The sequence below is a fragment of the Haemaphysalis longicornis genome, unplaced genomic scaffold (assembly GCF_048455015.1).
Source record: "Haemaphysalis longicornis isolate Haplotype H1 unplaced genomic scaffold, Haemaphysalis longicornis Haplotype H1 scaffold_12, whole genome shotgun sequence".
Lineage (NCBI taxonomy): Eukaryota > Metazoa > Arthropoda > Arachnida > Ixodida > Ixodidae > Haemaphysalis > Haemaphysalis longicornis.
In genome coordinates this window covers 91541284-91562021 of record NW_027526225.1, presented here as the reverse complement: position 1 = coordinate 91562021, position 20738 = coordinate 91541284, and the positions used below count along the sequence as shown (strand labels likewise).

General features: G+C 50.0%; 1 protein-coding gene across 1 annotated transcript in view; it reads left to right on the top strand.

Moving 5' to 3' along the window:
- The window catches only part of LOC144162068 (uncharacterized), a 47854-nt gene that overhangs the window by 1504 nt on the left and 25612 nt on the right, over positions 1–20738 (top strand). The window contains exon 2 of the mRNA XM_077692578.1: positions 10602–10770. Within this exon, the coding sequence (XP_077548704.1) occupies positions 10742–10770 (29 nt within the window). The 5' untranslated portion in view covers positions 10602–10741. The remainder of the gene's footprint in view (positions 1–10601; positions 10771–20738) is intronic.

Sequence of the window (20738 nt, the reverse complement as noted above, 5' to 3'; positions counted from 1 at the left end):
TAATTAAGCAATAATACCTACTGCGTACACGGTTATCTGCTGACAGCCGACGGGAAATCTGCACCGTTTAAAACTTAACTGTGAAATAACTGCTTACGACATTAACATGAAACCTGGCGTAATGATGGTCGTCTTAGCGCGCAACTACAGTATTATTTTTAAAAAAACGAGTCTTTCTTGGGCTACTTAAACGCAGAAACTTTGGTTTGTCTGTCTGTCTGTCTGTCTGTCTGTCTGTCTGTCTGTCTGTCTGTCTGTCTGTCTGTCTGTCTGTCTGTCTGTCTGTCTGTCTGTCTGTCTGTCTGTCTGTCTGTCTGTCTGTCTGTCTGTCTGTCTGTCTGTCTGTCTGTCTGTCTGTCTGTCTGTCTGTCTGTCTGTCTGTCTGTCTGTCTGTCTGTCTGTCTGTCTGTCTGTCTGTCTGTCTGTCTGTCTGTCTGTCTGTCTGTCTGTCTGTCTGTCTGTCTGTCTGTCTGTCTGTCTGTCTGTCTGTCTGTCTGTCTGTCTGTCTGTCTGTCTGTCTGTCTGTCTGTCTGTCTGTCTGTCTGTCTGTCTGTCTGTCTGTCTGTCTGTCTGTCTGTCTGTCTGTCTGTCTGTCTGTCTGTCTGTCTGTCTGTCTGTCTGTCTGTCTGTCTGTCTGTCTGTCTGTCTGTCTGTCTGTCTGTCTGTCTGTCTGTCTGTCTGTCTGTCTGTCTGTCTGTCTGTCTGTCTGTCTGTCTGTCTGTCTGTGACTCGATTCAGCCACTCGGCCAAAGTGAAACAGAACCTGCGCAATCGTCTTATATACCCACAGCCAGATCTAAACGTTCAAGTCCAGTTTCGATCTTCATACTCCTCAACATTGTCGAACAAGAACAGGACAGGCTCCGGAATGTATGTGTGCGCGTCTTCAATAATGTAGTTATTAGTATTCGATTTTTAAACGCCTCCCCTCGCAATTATGCTGCTTAGTAAATTTCGTCTACCTGTTACGCGTTGTACTAAGTGATTTCTACTTTAAAACATGCTTGTCGTTTTTTGTGCAGTTCCAACTACGTCACAAAATCTTCTCGCTCGTAAGTATTGATGTCGCGCGAACGTGCTGCGTTAATGCTTCAATCAAATTATGCGACTCTATTGTTACTGAACCAGCAGCTGTTTCCTTTGCTGATGTCTTGTTAAGAATTGCTGAAGTACCGCCCCAATCGCTCAACAACTGCGCAAATGAGGGCTCGCTTCTAGGCAACGGCTGCGCATGCGCGTTGGGCGCGATGCGTTTCATGGCGCGAAAATTCGAATGCTGTTAGGCAACAGTCTCCTGAGCCGATACACCGCTACAAACCCGGCGCTTCTGTGCGATGCACAACGTTAATTAGACTTGTTGATATGCCGCGCACCGCATTCAAACCAGGACTAAAAGGTACCAGACCACCATTATTTACACGAATGGATAGAATAGAACTAAGAGACCAATTTACAAAAAACGCAGATCCAGAAAAAAATATTACCATGGCTGGGGTTCCAACCCAGGGCGTTCGATCTAAAACCCACGACTGTATCCTTAGGCTGGTGGGGCTTTTTTATTGCATATATTTGCAACAACATGCTTTACCGAATGAACCTTTGAGGTTCAGCACAATAAACCTCTGCCAAATTTGTAGCAGGCAGTGACATGTTCATCCACTTTCATTATACGCATCTCCTTCAACACACTTAAACATTCTTGGTCACAATTAACCCCCATTATTCACCATTTCTAGAAGGCTACAGACGTCTTTAACAAAATAACTATTTATAGACAGAGCGACAACCGAGTTTAGACGGACGTCCATTCTCCTTCGGTCTACTTACGTGCAAACATAAAAGAAAAACGCAGGTCGACGCCGACGAATCCCTCACGGGACTGGACTTTCATTGGAGTCGGTTTGCTTTTCAGCGGAAGAAATCTTCGCGTTTCAAACATCGCTGTGGTCAGACGAAAGAGCTTTGATTTTTTTTTTTTTTTAGAACGCGAAACCTACAATAAAAAAACACGTATGGTTGAGAATCCAGGTATGATTAGTTCCAGTGAATGATGGTTCTCATCCTCTATGCCATTAGTTCTTGTTTAGAGTGTCCTAACTTCCCCGCCCTGCCTGTGGAACATGAAAAGGCACGCAGATCTGAGAATCCCGCGAGAGGCGAGAGCGGCGAGAGTGAACCGCTTAAGGTGAGAAGGCGACGCCGGCAGATGTCGTCTGCTCCGGGATTCCTTCTAGTGCTTTGTTTCAAGTCCGGTACGGCTTGGTAACTAGGGCAGTATTTAATAATAACTTCTGCTAAGATGTTCTGCACTTCTATTTATTTATATTACAGAAAGAAATCTGGCACTTTTTACTGTATATTTGATGATAAAACGATTTTTGTGCGTCGCGTCCGTAGAAGAACATGCAAACTATGGCAACGCGCTTGACGCGCCATCTGTTGAGCTGCTCAGTAAGCTGCTTTTCCTCCCCGCCAGAAAGTGACATCACAGCCTTTCAATGCTTAAAGCATTGAAGGACTCTGGTGACATTAACGCACCGCCCGCCCGCGCTGTCCCATCCCAGCGAATTCGCCTGCTCAAATACTTCGTTCTCCGTGGCTTACAGCCAAGGCTGCGGAGGGCGAAAAATGTAAAATAGGGTAAAACCAATCTATATCCCACACGGCGAATGTTTTGTCAGAAGTGTTCATTGAAAACTACGTTGACGAGTGTGGCGTTGAGTGGTGCGGCAATAGATGAAGGCACCACATCTTTGTTTGAGAGCACAGAGCCTGTCGGTTCCAAAGACAAGGAGGACAAACACGACTCATAGTGGGGCCGTCCGCTCAGGAGGGAGGAAATATGCCGCCAGAGTTTTCATTGGTCGGTTGGAACCACGTGATATTTGTTGACATATCGGCGCAGCCATTTTGTTTCTGGGCGCCTCTCTCTCTCTCTCTCTCTCTCTCTCTCTCTCTCTCTCTCTCTCTCTCTCTCTCTCTCTCTCTCTCTCTCTCTCTCTCTCTCTCTCTCTCTCTCTGCTGCTGCGCTCGTCACTTCTTTATTTTTGAAGTTGGCAGAGTTGAGGCTTTCCGTACATATGTCTGAGAAGGCATAAAGTGCTGACTGTCGCCTTTAGGGACAAAACGCAGGCCTTCATCGTCGGCTTTTTCAAGCATCAACGAGTTGACATGCCTTACTGCTGCTCAATTCCAGTGCATGCTGTATAGTTATATGTCACTTTCAATATTTTGTACTTTCATTATTTCGAACTCAGATGACGTCTTCTTGCGGCTCGAATTAACCAGCTTTTACTGTACCACATACACGTTTAGTGTTAAGAAGCCCTACCGTTAAGCCTAACGACGTGTGAAGCAACGTCGCTCCTGGTACGTCGCGCTGTGGGTACCGGCCGATGACGTTCGACCTCATAACGTTACAGGCCTAACATGAAGCCGGCGCATACCCACGCCACTCACAGGCGCATTGAACTCTCGCATTTGTGTGTGTGGCATTGGCGGCTATGCGAAGCGTCGCAGCTTATGGCGACGTCAGGCCGTCGCATGGCAGGGTTAACTGGTGAATGGGGCGCTCCGTTTCGCTGTTTGAGCAGAGATTTTTGGTATGACTGCTGGCGGTGTCGTAAACGGAACGCAGTACAGGAAAGTCAACTTTACACAGTGGGTGAGCACACGATGATTATGATGATGATCATCATGAAACAAGAAAAAAACGCTTCTATTGTTGGAATTGAAAAACCGGTTCTTCGCGTTACGAAGCCAACGTACATCCGACTACGCCATCATCGCATTCGGGCGCTCCTTATATAGGGTTTCCTTCGGGTTCGTTGCGCGGGTGTTGGCTGTGGACTTTGGCTGGAGTTAAGTGGGCGTTGACTTTGCAATTTGGCAGTTCGGATTTTGCCCGACGACGAAGGTCTAACGATGACGAAAGGGGGGGGGGGGGTGCGCTCAGCAATCTCGTGAGGGAATTGTTTGCTGCCGTCCGCGTTCGGACTTGCAGTTTTCACTTTGATCGTTCACACGGTGGGCTTTGACTTAAGGCGGTTCGCACTTTGATCATTGAAGCTTTCACTCTTATTGCAGCGCCTTTGACTTTGGCACTTCGCCATTTGAGTTGTGCGCGCAAGATAGCTTCGCGTATCAACCATCGTCGTCGTTTGACGGATGAGCTTCTGATCTGTTTTCTCTGACGCAGGCGCTATGGACGGTGCAGCTTAGCGTCACTAAATAAAGGCTTTTAGAGTATCGGCACTCTTTTCTCTCATTGTTATGTGCCGCCAGGGTTTTGATTGATAGGTCGGAACCACGGGATATGTGTTGACATATGGGCGCAGCCATTTTGTTTCTGGGCGCCTCTCTCTCTCTCTCTCTCTCTCTCTCTCTCTCTCTCTCTCTCTCACTGCTGCGCGGACGCTAGAGCGGCCGGTCACACTCTGTCCGTGACAACCGGCGGCGGTTTCGTTGGGAGAGATGGCAACACTGCAAGCGAGACACAAAATGGCCCCCAGACGCTTCCGGGTGCACGAAGTGGCGGTACTCTGAAGCGCAGCTTAAGTAGTGACGCTAGTGCAGTTAATTGGAGTTAGAAGCCGCTACAGACGTCCGGAACGCGGCTGGCCGGCTGTTAAAGCGAAGCTCTCCTAATCTCGTCTAGCGGTTTCGCCATCGCGGTAAATTTAACCTTCATTTGACCGCAGCTGCGCCCAAATCCGCCGATGGCGCGTTCGGCGTTGCCGGCTTAGCGCATGCGCTCTCCGTAGCTGATTCGCGCCGGACCACGTGACTCGCCGCTTGAGTGCAAGCTTGGCCATGAATGACAACGCAGCCGGGCCCAGCGTTGGCCGGGCCGTATTCTGTGAGCATTGTGCAAGAGCTGGAGGCTTTGGTCGTCGTCGGCAAACACCGTCCGACACCTCCCCGCGGTTATCACCCGATGAGCCGTTCGGCTCATGGCACGCCGGAAGCAGTACCACAACCGTAGACAAAGACAGGATTCGGACGAATAGTATAATCATTGCAGCTAGATAAAAAAAACGAAATCAGGGAAGCCTGCACTCACCCGCAAGACTTGAATGGCGAAGCTGTTGTGGGTGAGCAATGCTGGACACACTATCATTTCTTACTTGCATAGTTGCGGTTCTAGTAATCGTCGTCATATGCATCGAAGAGGCCGTCGTGTTCTTCGCGGCGAGGGGTGGATGCAAAGTCATCCTCAGCATTGTATATACTTCCGCCAGCTCTTCGTCGTCGACTCGAGGCAGCGGTGGCGGCATCTGAAAGTCGGTTCGGGAAGGATTCGCACACTCATAGCCATGTCTCCAATTGTCTATAATGGCTTCTAGAGAATGCGGCGGCCGCGGCGACCTCTCCCAGGCAGGGTGCCTTTTCAACTTTAGCATTATCGCTGGTTTTGTTTACACGCGCGGTAAGGCTTGACGACAGGGCTGGAGTTTTTTTTTTCCGAAAGTCACTGCACGAACTGAGAACTTGGCGGTCGCCACGAGGCACGCGCTCACGAGCGTTTGGCCTTTTCTGGGTATTTTTTTCCTGCAACAGCGAACCTGCGGTTTGTAAATCAGCTGCGCTGTTAAAGTTAAGCAAGGGAAAACAAGAGTTAACTAGGCTAAGCCAAACTTTGTATTTGCATGTCCATGGTAAGATGAGCTAAGCTGCAGGCCTTTTAAACCCCCCCCTCAGTGGGCTGTTTAAAGCTTTAGCATGAATACGCTCTAACGCCACTCACGTGTTCACGGGTGCTTCCTGTGTAAGCACACTTGAAAATGAGGTTATAACAGCTGCTGTGTTCCTCTACGCTCGCTTTCCGACAGGGAACTTCACCCTCATCTGCGTGTTCGAGAACATCCCCCCCGGCGCACAGTGGCCAAAGGCGATCCAGTGCACGGACTACGTTTTTATCCGACTGTTTTCATACACCTGGCTAGCCACAGAGCAGCTCACGTTTCAGAAAAAGACACTAGAGTGTGAGTAAATGTCCACCCTATTCCCTAGCTGTTCTTTTTTTCTTTTTTTTTTTGTAGCGTGAGCTCCACTGACCGAGGTTGGGCAGTTTCGCGTGGCTCCTGGGGAGCCGTGCTGCGCATGCGCAAGGAGCAGTGACGTCACACCAGCGCACAGAACGTTGTTCGCTGCCCGGCGTCTCTCACACACCCCACGCACCCAGCGTCTTCGCGCCGACCTCCGTTACGCACGTGGCGGCCCGGTCCACTTGACGATCATGCGAGGGGTGGCCGGGTGGGGAACCGACGGCTCGTGCGTCCAAGCAACACCGGCGTGCGCCTGTGGAACCAGCTTAGCTCCGGGGCGATTGGTGACGCTGCGCCGGAGCCGCTTTATAAATATACATGTGTCACATAATGCGTCTACCGTGTATGTGTCATTGAAGCAGCAGTAAGCATGATAATCAAGCTAATCCTACACAACCAGGAAAGCTAAGAATAACCAGCTAAACCTTAGCTCACGCTACTTATATCCTGGCATAGCCGAGCTAAGCTAGTGATTTTTTTTATTCCGTTGTTACGGGAAGGGGCACTAGTGCTAGTAAAAGAGTGGCCTTGATGTCCACCACGTGGTCTTCCAATGTATTCGGTCTGGGGTGTACCAATGACAAGTGACTCTAAAAAGTGCCTATGCGTTATAGAACACCGGCATGCGCTCAGCCAGTGGCCCGTTGTTGACGGCTACCTACCCCAGGCATGAATACACGGAGCTGTGTACCAAAAAGTATTTTTCCAAAAACACGTGCGGGGCAAGCCTCATCTTGAAGCATACTCAGCACACACCGTATCGAAAGCAAAGAACAGAAGGCAGATGCTGAGGGGAATGCGAGACCCCCCGGATTCCGTGGTTGTCCGAAAACTGGTCGACAGACCAGTGCTGTGCTGCCTCCCCATAACAAAAAATCCACGCATCTCCACGAAGTGAATCACGAGGAGTGGGCGAAGCACTGGGGATCGTTCTTACCGTAAATCACCCGTGGCATTGCCCACTCGCGCATGTAACTGAGTGACAACGCGGGTGTACAGTATATACAATTCCAATCCAACCAAATCCGATATAATTCAATCCAATATAATCCAATCCAAATCCAATGCTCCTCGCGCATGCGCAACGCTGTCTACACGGACGACAAGCCCCGGACAAAGCGAGGTCCTAAGGTGCTTTGCCCCTGAAAGGAAAAGACCGAAGACTGAATGCCAGCTAACACCTTCAAAGGTGGTCGGGCAACCTGGTATGCATACCACAACTTTCCACAAAATACCGATTTTACTAGATAACGCCCCACCAATAAGGAAAAATCAAAACTGTGGGTGTGGCGGACATTCAGCCGAATTCCAGCGAGAGTCACTTGTCACGTGTCATTTGGTACCCACGAAATGTATTGCATTCCAGGAATATTTAGCTTAGACCGTAGCTGTACGGGGAAAGAAGCCGATATGAACGCACTACAGACGCCTAAGGACAGATACTCGTACTTCGACAAATTCAGTGGAGCTCCAGACAAGCTCCCATATTCATAAAAAAAAAAATGTTCGAGGCATATCGCAAACTCTCTTCATTGGGAACAAAAAGCGTTGCACCATCAGCGTAAGCTGTGACTTTTAGCGTTTCGCTACCTGGATGGGGGGAGGCCTTTCACAGTTTTACGCCTCAGTACCACCTGCAAAGAAGGCTCCAGCGCCAGAACAAACAGAACAGGTGATAGCGGGCACCCTTGAAGAACGCCACGGGTAACAGAAAATTTCCGCTCTCTGCCCTACATGAAAAGAGAGTGCTCGTGATACTAGCATACATGCTGCGAAGCAGAGATACAAATGATGCCAGAAATACGAACGCTTTACGAAATACCTGAACGCGTGCCAAATATGTGTCATGTTCGAGGCGATCAAATGCTTTGCCTTGGTCTAAACTACTATCCCCGAAGCATTGCGTAGTCCGTCCCATAATTCAGCCACCCAGCCAGAAGTTAAAATACTTCTTGAGGGAGGCGTTTATGTAGGCAAAACATTTTCAATTTAATAGATCTATAAAGATGCTCCGCATTTGTCAACATTGTTCAGCAAAATGATAAAATAAGGCGTGTTCGAAGAACAACGTCAATATATGACTGGTGTTTGCGATACTATTTAACTACAAGTTCGCGTGTGTTCGATTCCTGCGAGAGCAAATTAAACGCGTCGAAAAAATATTACCAGTGACTTGGCATGGCTATGCCAGGATATACGTAGCGTGAGCTAAGGTTCAACTCGTCATTCTTAGCTTTCCTGGTTGTCTAGGATTAGTTTGATTATCATGCTCACTGCTGCTTCAATGACACAAACACGGTATACGCATTAATGTGTCACACGTGTATTTATCAAGCGGCTCCGGCGCAGCGTCACCAATCGCCCCAGAGCTAAGCTGGTTCCACAGGCGCACGCCGGTGTTGCTGCGACGCACGAGCCATCGGTTCCACACCCGCCTACCCCTCGCGTGATCGACAAGTGGACGGGGCCGCCACGTGCGGAACGGAGGTCGGCGAAGACGCTGGGCGCGTGGGGTGTGTGAGAGACGCCGGGCAGCGAGCAACGTTCTGTGCGCCGTGTGACGTCACTGCTCCTCGCGCATGCGCAGCATGGCTCTCCAGGAGCCACGTACGCGAAACTGCTCAACCTCGGCCAGTGTAGCTCACGCTACAAAAAAAAAAAAAAATGTTGACCATGAAAGAGATGTAAGGCTGCCGCCCCGAACCTCGCGCTCGTGGCTGGAGAACGAAGTCCCAACAGTCCCAGCAGGTGGCGTAGCAGTGAAAACGCCGCAGAATTGAACTCCGAAAACCTTCAATTGTTGCACCGAGACAGGACGGAAACAGCGTGAGAGGCGAACGGATGAGACAGGAAAGGCAGTTCCGTGGTAGGAGGAGCAGAAGAAGACTATCGTCTTCCGAAGAGATTTACAGCGACGCAAGCAGATTCCCGGCTATTTATTTTTCCGGCAGGGTAAGCTGTGAGAATGCGGACTCTAAAATGTGGCGGAGCTCGAATTGAAGCACGGGGCAAAACGCGCACCCTTTGCCTATTCGATAAATTGCCCTAGTTTCCCACTTCGGCTGCGCGTTCACGGCGTTGCTTTATCACCGTAAACAGCCCAATTGAGCGGTCAACGCCAGCAACCTTGTACCTGCTGATTGTTTGTAGGCGCGATAAGGAATGGTGACATTTAACGGGTCGTACTGACAAAATACCACTTTGTTCGGTATCCAGCCACGAAAGAGGTAAAAAGACACCGGCAATCTTGAAAACCTTCCGAATTCCGCGCAACAGTGATGTAATGTGGCAGGAATGACGCTACATGGGCTACTGGGCCTCGTTGATTATCACCCTTGGGTCGTCCGCGGACTGGCCGGGAGGACGTCATCCGGCGTTCGATTTTACCTTGTATTCCTATGGGACGATTGGTTCGAAGGCAGTTCTCAGGCTGCCCGGGGACTGTCCGGGACTGGTAAACAAAGGAGGCCCACCAAAACATAGCTTCCAGTGTGTTAACTACATACGTAAGCATTCAATCGATATGATCAAACGGATATAGAGAACCCGCTACAATCGCCAAGTGATGTTTGTTGACAGTGGCTTATATGTCGGCCGGCCGTCTATCTCAATTTTAGTGTGTGTGGCGTCATAGAAAAGTCGCCAGAAATTGTCTGGAGAGTTCGCACCGCTTCACCCGCTTTCATTATCATCTCAGATATTTGTTTCAAGTTTGCGATCATAATCCTACAACTGCTAGCGGGACAAGGGAATCTTTCTAATGAACCAAAGGGATTTATTAAAGACGATAGTCTTTCCTGGGCTGCTGAAACCCAGAAATTTTGTTCTGTCTGTTTGTCTGTCTGCCACTCGATTCAGCCACCCGGCCAAACTGAAACGAAGTCTGCGCAATAGTCTTACGTACTCACAGCCAAATCTAAACGTCTCAGTCCAGTGTCAGTGTTCATAGTTGCCAACATTGTTTAACAAGAACTGGGCATTACGCAAATATGAAGCCTAAAATCAATACATAAATTATTGCAGTGTTTCTTTATTAAAACAATATTGGATGCTTGGTTTTTGCGATAGCAAGTAAAATACTACATCGAACTCGCCAGAAAACCGTCGCCTGCTGTTGCCAGTGCTACCTCCTGGCGGCATTTAGGAAATCAACCGGAAGTAGCAACGAAAGGTTGCGCTAGATGGGATTCACGTTCCGCTTGGAACGCTCGTGCAGTAGGGCGTCGTCTTTCTATAAATGTTGCAGTAGGGCGCCTCAATTCACGCGCGTCTCCGCCGCGCGGCAACGCTGGCATCGGGACACCCGACTCGAAGCAGTTGAACGCGGTAAATTTAAATTGACTTGAGCAAACCGCTAGCGTGTTTACCTTCGGAGGAGCGTGACGCAAGGGGAACAACAACATGAGAGGTGAGCGGGAAAGCAAAGGGAGGCATTTACTACTTGACAAATGTCGACAAAGACTATCGTCTCTCGTCGACATTTGCAACGAAAGGAGCAGATACGCCGCCATTTTTCTTCACGGCCCCTTAAACTATCCTCTCGTCACACTGCAGCCCCGAACAGAGCGGGGGGCGTGCCGATACCGAGGTACGAGGACCAGTCCAGAGACACGTGGAATGATTTCGACATCAAGGTGGAATCGAGGGTGAAGTTTGCCATAAGGAGGTTCCCGCACGCACGCTGGTTCGTGGGCATGTGGGGCTCCACTTACGTACGGATCATGTAAGTACAATCGGTCGCCTCCAGCAGAGACTGCCAGCTGCCGTAACGCTTACAGTTATGTAAACCTGGATTTAACGAAGTTGACAAAAATTCGCAATTTTTATTTACATACAGGTTTTCGTTGCATGTAGGTTTCGAGTTAAGGCTCACGTGATTGAAGCGGAAACGAAGCCAAAGTTCTAGAAATTAGTGACGTTTACATCACCCCTAAAGGATTTATTATTTCACAGGGAAAAACTGTGTGATTTGTGCATGCTGCTTTCACGCAAGCCCAGTCACTCGACACGGCTATCCAGCCAAGCAACGTCGCTTCCCCCCGTATTCACTAACGTAACTTATCACATTTGCCTTCTGACACTTTTCGGTGCCTTAACTCGTTTCAAGGACCACACTTATGCCGCAAGGGCGCCTTTTCGCGATCTTGATGCTCTTTTTCGCACTCGAAATCGTTGACAGGGGGCCAGCTGGGTTAATGTACCGGGCGGCGACGTTCTTGTTTCTCGCCGGCGGAGACGGCATTTAATACTGTGAGCTTGTCTTGAAAAGACAAAACTTCTCGTTTCTGGCAGTAGAACTCATCACTCACAAACCCACACCTCCGATAGCTGTTGAGACGCGCGACTATATATCATCGGTATTCAATGGCGTGGAATGTATGCAGGCAACCAAGCGTGCGCCGCCATATCTGTGGCCAAGCGTCTGTTGCTAGGCGACGTTGCGCGCACGGCCCGCAGATCAGGCACCCCTCTTCTCCTCCATGCAACCGTGTGAGTGCGCCCGTGGCCTCCGCGATTTGCTGCCGGCGGCGCGCCGCCGGTAGCCGATCGCGAAGGCCGCGGTGCGCCGTCACTCGTTACGTCGGGCTCCGCGGGATGGCGGCACTTGTCCGTGCTAAGCACGACTGTGAAACAGATGACTGTGTTTCTTGTTACAAACTTTTCGCTGAACACAAAGTATTGCGTCGTGTTCACTGTGAGTGCGATTAATAACATCTCTGTTGGCGCCACAGTTTAGAATCGGATTGGAACGGAGCAGGCGACGCACGCCGGTGTCTTTTTTTTTCTTCAGCGTGCGGCCGCAGTGGCCATGGCAGTGGCCCAGGCTGCGCCGTGTCCGTGGCGCATCGGCCATGTCTGTGGCCGTTTCCAGTGTTGCCAAGCGAAAAAATTAAGTTTTCGACGAATACCGTCTATACACGCCGACAGGTAGGCCTAGCACCTAACACCACACTTACACAGGAAAAGCACGGTAGTTTGCGGTGCGGGTGAAATTCCCTAAGCTGGTGCATTTCTTCAGTCGATTTAAAAAAAAAGAACAAAAACAATGACTTATCAGCGTAACAAATTCGTTACATCAAGGTTAATCGTCTCAACGCCTTCGTTGCGTACAGGTCGAAAACACGTGTTCTTCAATGGGGCTGGAAATGGGGAATGGAAAAATTTCGTTGAATCCAGGAATTCGTTACATTAACTACTTCTGTACTAATAACTACGTGCAATGTGTATGTACCGAAAAATGTTCAATAAATCCTTCAAAATCCTTCATAGAGGTTCGTTACATCCATGTTTAACTGTACTACAGCGGGCCGCATTACGAGAGTGCCGCGTCCTTTTTACATCGCGCGACACAGCATAAAAGGTGGGCGGCGACTATAAGGTCAGATCGAAACGGAAAATTTATCTTCCCAAAGGAAACTGGGAGAAGCGCATTCAATAGAGCTGAGAAATTGCGTTCAATAGATCGTCGGAAGTTCAAAGACCGAAATCGCAAACCAGGGATGAACCTGTACGACGATTTCTCGCGCACAAAGTAGACGTTTCTACGGACGATCTGAATGTATATACCGAAACGTGGTTCATGATATAAAGGTACACTAATCTTTCTTCATGACCGATGCAGGTAGCGGGTTCGATTCCCGGCCGCCGCGGCAGCTTATCCGATGGAGACGAAAAGCAAAAAGGCCCGTTTGTTCGAGATTTGGGCGCACGTTAAAGTCGCCGATTTATTTCATGTGAGGAGAAACGCCAGCGGGAAGCAGGACGCGTTCGCGCGTTTACGGTTTACGCTACATATTCTACCTCTCACGTTCACCAAGCTGAGCTCGTCGCAGCACAACCGTCTGCCGTACGCGCCACGGAGCAGGACCGAAGTTGTCGCACTTTTCCTAAAGCGACCCGCTAGCAGGACGCCGCTCGCCAAGCACACCGACAATACAGCCACCATCCCGCAAATCATGCTCCTCTTGCTGCACATTTCACGTTCGTGCTTTACTGACTCCTTTGAGAAAGGAATCAACCTCAGTGTTTTTTTTTTTTGACAGGAAGCCATGGGTCCCACTAAGAAAGCTTTCGCATTAGTAAACTCGAGGCTACCGTTACCATCTAAAAGTACGACTCCTACGCTATTAACCACGGCGAAGAGAGTGCACTAAACATTTACCCCTAGAGTTCTCTGCTTAGCGCCCGACCCCTTTTCACGCCCCGCCCGGATGATGTCGTCCCGGTAATCCGATGTCGTGCAGAAAAGCCCCCTTCTCGACCACGCCTCCACCGCGCCGATCACGCAGCAGCCAATAACAATCACCAGCGTGATCAACAGCATATGAATCCAATGTGCGAGATGGTGTCTCCGGTTTCGTGCGCGATGTCGTTTTAAAGGAGTACTGACACGAAATTTCTCGCTTTCAGTTTTTATGCTGTAAAGAATACCTATTGGCCCAGTAATTACGAAAATCGAACCGAAAGCCGTCAGCCGCCAACACAGAATTAGTTATAGCACGTGTATTGCAACCAGTTTCAAATTTGGTCGCCGCGCGGGAAAATGGCCGTTCGAAGGCCAGCCTGCAAGCGGGCCAGCGTTGCGTCACGGTCTCACCAGTGACGTCAGGGACATTCGCCGCATCGTCTGCTACGATTGCATATGGTCCGCAATCGCCCGCGCAGTCGACATGTCGTCTGAATCGTCAGACTCGGATGAGTCGCTGCCACCCGACAGACAGAACAACTTTATTAGGCCAGGCGATTAGGCCGGCAATGTCTTCGCCGTCGTCCGTTTTTTAATATCACTGCGGTTCGAACCGGCGCAGACCGTGATAGCAACAGCTTGTCGCCACTCCTTAATCGAAAAAGAAGTTCCACATGCGAGAAAGTAGACGTTAGTGTGTTGAAAAATTGTGCTAGGTGTTGTTATCAGCGCTGCATTTAAAAGCGGCGTTCAGATATTTGGCGCGATGGTAAGCCTACGCTGACCGGGAGCGGAGGTTCGGCGCTCCGACCCAGCACTGTTGGCACCGCGGTGCGGCAAGCGGCCGAAAGATGCCGCCACCTGCGCGCTGGAATCAAAACAGACCACGGCAGATGTCTTCGCCACCGATCGCTGAGACGGAAATTATCGCCAAAATGGTCTACCTATGCGAAAAAGTGGATGATAGTGTGGTGAAAAAGTTGTGTAAGGGATGGTCATTCGCAGTTGTACAGATACCAGCGATCAAATAGTCCCAAGGTGACCCGTGACACCCAAGGTGACCCGTGCAACCCCGAGCCCGCTGGCTTGGGCGACAGTTCTGGCGGCCGCCGCCGCGCACGAACTCAGTCCATGTTTAGCGTTGCATGTCGTCGCGTGGAAAATAATGCATCTTGGCGCCGTCGTCGATTTGCTCGGACAGGCTTCACGAGCAGTACTTCGCATTTCGCGAGCTTGCCATAGCACAACTTGGGCGAGCTCAGCGACGCGCACCGCCGCGTCGTGCGTCGCCGGCACCGCGCAGTTTTCGGCACCAGTGCAAGGGAACACCATGCGCCGGCCACGAACTGAAGAGCAAAGACGTCGAACACGCAAAGTTTACAAGCATTGCTTGCACAACTACGCCCACGTCTCCTGCCCAAACGAATACCACCGACAACAGCAGCGCATGATATCGTTTCCGGTTCCGAAAACGACTATATGCCGTCACCCTGAACCGGCCAGACACGCAGGCCGATGTTTCGCAACGCCGAAAGCGATTTCGCTAGTGCTGCCGATTTGTGGAAGCTCGCGGCCGGGGCAATCAAAATCGATTTTAGATGTGATTCCGGCCTCGGATCGCTGCAAAAATTTCTGTGAGGCATCTGTACAGACTACTGAAGCCAATTATATCATTTTTTAGGCGTCAAAATTTGGTGTCAGTCCTCCTTTAAAGCAAAGCTTTCTGCCTTTACCAGGCAACGCTTCTTTCGCGGCGTGCGGGACAAACTCCCAACGCGGCGGTGGCGGGGTGGAGGGGTGGGGGGTTTCACTCACGGAGCACGTACTATCATGGCCATGGTACTATACACAGCGCAGTAAATTTACCCAGCGTTCCCCGCGCGGAGGTGCTTGCTCGCCGGCGGGCGCGTCGGCGGTACGGCTTTGTCGTCTGCTTTAGCGGCGTTTGTTTTGAACCTGTTTTGGCACAGCTTCGCGTCCATTGCGTGCTCCTTCGCACGGCTCGATTAACTTGTTCGACAGCACCTCCAGGGTAACCTGGACCCGACGGAATTAAGTGGACGTGCGGCAAAGATACGTTAGAGGGGCCCTGAAAGGCGTTTTGAGCACACTAAATGGATTAGCGCAATCGTTAGATTGGGTCGTCAACATCATCTGTGCAAAGTATTACTCTTTTACGCGCAGCGGAAAGCTCACACTTTTGTTGCAAAGTTCGTCGCTTTTTTCTCACCCTTTCCTTCGTGTTTTTGCACGCCGCCATCTTCACATGTCTACATCATCGATTCCCAGATGTTCGTCATGAGCTAGACATCCTGCTATTGGGCGGCTTTTTCACGCACTTCCGGCAAAGAGATGAGTCGTCTGCTCAGCGTCGGCTCGCCGGCTGATCTGCCAGCGGAGTGCCGCGGAGTGCTTGGACATTTTACGACAAACGAAACAAGTGTAAACAAACGCTTAACCGTTTGTATTGAATGCAACAGGGCCATAACACGACATGGATATTATCTTACTCGAGTACGTTCCATAAAGAAAGCGTTGAAGCCCCGCGGCACCTCTTTCTTGCAATCGCAGAGAACGCCCTGAGCCGAATGCCCGGGTTTGACGCATACATTTTATTCAACTTCCAAACAATCCAGAGATGCGTTTCGAACGAACACAACGTCACAACATGCGTTGCAAGTCCGAACCGCGATTGACAGACGATGGGTTGCCTCCTCCTGCCCCTCGTAAATTCGGCACTCACCTTGCGCGCGGTTTGCGGGGACGAACAGCAAGTCACTTAACTCTGGCGCACAAGCCGAGATGGCTTTTAGCCACGCACACTGCACATATCCCATGCGAGGTTGAGTCGTACGCCGCTCGAGAAAGATAATCCAGAACATGGGAAGCACTATCCACCCGCAGAAGCACAACGTCGCATTTCATCGCGAAACAAAGGCGTCCACAACACACACACCATCGCCTCTGTAATGCCAAACGCATCTCGCTCTTCCAAATGAGAGTGAGTAGCATGCCTGCAGTGCCCATATGCCGCGAGGTGGGGCCCCAAGCTGAACCGGGATCACGCAACCGTAACTGACTTCTAGAGCGGTTTGTGCCTTGTTGCCAGGGCAGCCGATGTTTGATATTGTCAAAGAAATGGTGCTCGCTTCAGGGCTAGAAAGCTCAGAGCCGCGGCAGAGCATGTTTTGCCAACGTTGCCGCTCTCCACCACGCGTCGCCCTAGCTGAACTGGCGTTTTGTGCACGGGTTCTGTATTGGTTTAAAATGCCCTTTTCACATGCCACCAGCAGGAATTACCACCGCGACAAAATAAAACTCGGCACCAGCGGGGCCACATCTGATAAGGCGCTTTTTGGATAAACAGTGCGCTGTGCATCCAAGGGAGCGAGCGCACAATCCTCCCCGTGCGGCTGCGAGTTCGCCGCCGATAAAAAGTCACGTGCCGCCGATAGCAAAGTTCTGCAGCAAGGTCCACCGCGAAAGGGCAAGGCCAGGAAGCCGCACACATGCGGCCAGATTTTTCGTTCGCTTTTCCAGCCTTGAGCGGAGTGTGGGATTCATGGTGTCAACAAAGCTTGCCCGTAGCAGACAGCTGTGTGAGCATCGCAATAGCGGAAGTACGTCAGCGCCGAGGAGCGCAGCATCATGGGAGGGAAGGCTCGCTCGCCGTCAACAGCGGAGAGTAAGTCGAAAGGAGGAGGAAACGCGGCGCTACGATAATGCGCGGTTTTTGATTTATGATTTCTCAGCTAATACTCATCGCTTTAACAAAATTCTTGCGGGAGGAGATTGCTAATACATTGCTTTATTTGGTTACATGTACATCCACGCATCGGCGGAAGGTATTTCAGGACCCCTTTAAGGATTGGTTTGCAGGGCGGGAAAACAAAATGTAGAGACCACATACAGACATCTGGCCGCTAGAGAAACGTTACCTTTGGTGCACTGCTTGGCACGAATGTGACTCCTTTTTCAAAATTGTTGAATACCAATTCGGTTGTGTTTTAACAGGTATTACAAAAGGCAAAAGGAGATAAAGTGGAAGGAAGGCGTCCGACGATGACTGCAGTGGCCTGCGCACAGTGGCCGCGACACTGAACGATGCGACAATAGGTTCGGAGATCGAAATGGACACGTTTTCGGGTGTCCTGTTGCCTTGCCCGAGAGACATGCTATAGCGTTTTGTTTATTATCAAGTGCAATTCTATTGTCCGAACTAGTGAAGCATAAGAAAGCTAACACAAATAATTATCGGCAAAAAATCAGGTTAATTTATTCGCACGAGAGCATGGGGCTGCGGTAGCATTTTATGGCAGAGATATTTTTCGGTGTAAGTGGCACCATGCAACACGGTTTCTTCGACGCCAGCACAAAGACGTTCATGTCGTCAACGTAGGGGAGCCGATTTTCACTGAAACGGTGCATTTTCTTATGGATGAGGCAAGTACTATCGCTAAGTTTGATGTTATATATTGACAACAAAATCCGAATTAGATCGTATGAAGGTTGAGCGGGAAAGAACGACACCCTGCGCTTGCTGTGCTGCGCCCCACTTGGGCGGCTAAACAGCTGCAGCGCGACTTCTGCTCTCCCGACGGGTGGTTTTCCTGTACCGATTCGGATTACAAGCTAACAGATGGTCGCGCAACTCCAGCTCTTTACGAGAGATATATAGAAGCAGTCAAAAGATGTTTCGCTGATTGATTGCTTGCTTGCTTGATTGATTGATTGATTAATTGATTGATTGATTGATTGATTGATTGATTGATTGATTGATTGATTGATTGATTGATTGATTGTAGGTGGTTTTAACGCGCCGACGCAACGCAGGCGATGAGGCGCGCCGTAGTGGGGGGCTCCGGATTAATTTTGACCACCTGTGGATGTGTAACGTGCGCCGAAATCTCGCACACACGAGCGTTTTAGCTTTTCCCCTCCATCAGAAAAGCGGCCGCCGCGGCCGGGAATCGAACCCGCGACCTCGTGCTCAGCAGCGCAGCGCCTTAGCCACTGAGCCCCCGCGGCGGGTAAAAATTATTTCTCAACGATCAGAGCACTTCAATAGGTATTTGATCGCTAAAGCACAATTCGAGGCAAGCATATGTTACACAACAGTCATGGTTTAAGGCTTTCTGATTTAAAGTCCTCGCTTTTATGAGGGGGAGTGTGAGGAGGACACACCCGCTTCCCGTAAGAACCCGCGGAAGATTAGCGGATTTGTGGAGAATAACTACTTCACCGGGCTCTTATTATTGTCATTTTGGACTGGTCAGAACTGCCCCAGAGCAGCTCTGAGCTGCTCCGGGCAGGTGAATAAACATATTCTGGGTGATTATACAGTTAAACCTGGATGTAACGAACCTCTATTTGACGAATTCCTGGATTTAACGAAGTTTTTTCATTTCCCTATTGCCAACCCCATTGTAACCCATGTGTTCGCGACCCCTACGTAACGAAGGCGTTACGACGTTTAACCTTGATGTAACGAATTCGCAGCACCGATGAGCAATTGTGTCCTGCACTTTCTCTGAAAAATTGGTTGGAGAAATGCACTAATTTAGCGAACTTCGTCTGCAGCGCAAACTACCGTGCGTTTCTGCGTGTGAGTGCGGTGTCTGTTAGGGGCTAGCCCTGCCTGTCGGGGTGCAGTCGCGCGTCTCACCTACTATCGGTGGGGTGGGCTTGTGAGTGATGAGTTCTGCGGCCACAAAACGAAAAGTTGTGCCTTTTCAAGACAATAAGCTCGCAATTTTACAAGCCGTCTTTGCAGGCGAGAAAGAAGAACACGTCGCAGCCCGGGACAGTATCCCAGGTAGCAGCACCCTCTCAACAATTATGAGTGCGAAAAAGAGGATCAAGTTCGCAAAAAGGCGCCTTTTCAGCATCACTTTGTTCCTTGAAACGGGTAATGGCACAGAAAAGTGTCAAAATTGATACTTCAGTTACGTTTGTGAATGCGGGGGCAAGTGACCGTGCTTCTTGGGAGTGCTGTATAGAGCCTAAGCTCGTGAGGGGAGAGAGAAAAACATCTTTATTTGCCCTTCTGTAAAGGCTTCTGCGTTGCTGGGGGAAGGAACTGCTGTTACCAGTCGCACCCAAGAACTGCCCCAATGTGTTGGAGGAGGGCCTCCAAGTGCTCCTCTTCTGTCAGTCATAATGAGGAGGTACCGGCCGGCGCTTTTCGCGCGCTTGCGGAGAGCGAGTTTGAGTTGTTTTGGGGGATCCTCTGGGGGGTCAAGCCACTCCGCCCAGGTGCCAGGAGTAGGGGAAAGGGAGTCTGTGTATGTGTTTCTTGTCTGTATAATCTCTAAGCAGTCCCACATGTAGTGCTGGTTGTTAGGGTACCCGTGACCGCAGCGTGGGCAGCTAGGGTGGCCAGGTTTGTTTTCCATGTAGTGCATGATATGTGGGGTGCGTGGACACCTGCTTGAGCTCGGCGGATGCAACTCGTGGGAAAGCAGCGGGCGCAAAGCAGGCAGTTTTTCCCCGTGAAATCAACCCTTGAGCGGTAAGTTCACCATCACTGATGTCTAGCGTTTAGGTTTCGTTTCTCCTTCATTTACGCGAGCCTTAATTCAAAACCCGCATGTAACGAAAAATTGGGAATTTTTTTTAACTTCGTTGTATCCAGGTTTAAAGGAGCCATGAAGACAAAATACAAGTTCGGTTTATTAGAAAGTCTACTTAGTCCCGATAACAATGATACCAATATCATCGCGATCTTCGAACAAATAACGGAGATACTAAAGAAAACGTGTGAAGCAGTCGCGAGCCCCTAGCCAATTTCCCGCAACTTTTCTATGACGTCACGGAACCTTGTTTGTGCGATTGGCGGCCGCCTAACTGACCTGTCGCGACGACACATGACTGGACGTCTGTAATGGGGCCTCTAGTTCCATTTGAGCGCATCACTTGAATGCTAACGTGCAGTTTACGAACTGAAAATTGTTTTATTGTTGGCCCGTATGACGTCATTCTTGCTCATAACACGTCACTTTGGCGCTAAATTTGAAAGTTTTTGAATACTTCTTGCTTTTTTTTTCGTTAAAAAAACATCTTTTGTGGCTGTAATGGAGCTGAGTGAGATACTGAATCCTAGTTCTTTCAAATTAAACGAAGTTGTATTTTCTCTTCATGGCTCCTTTAACAGTATACGTTCTCATGAGGAACAGTGCCCTCAATCCCTCTCCACAGCATGACCGATGGCGCGTGATCCACTCTGCACTCTCGTCGGCAGAGGATGATGGAGGAGTGGGCAAAAATAGCACCATCTCCACTCCGTGGATGATGGCGAGGTTGCGGAGTACGGGGACTCGAAATGACATCCAAGTTGCGCCCCTAGTGACATCCGATTTGCGCCCCGACCGTCATTCGATTTGAGCCGTGAGTTCCACCTTGACTGTTCCCTAAATGAAACTGCAACTCCGGATCAAATCGAATTTCGCTTCATTTTCGCTTGATGGCGGTGTGCGCATGGATGGACGCGAACGGACATTGGGAGG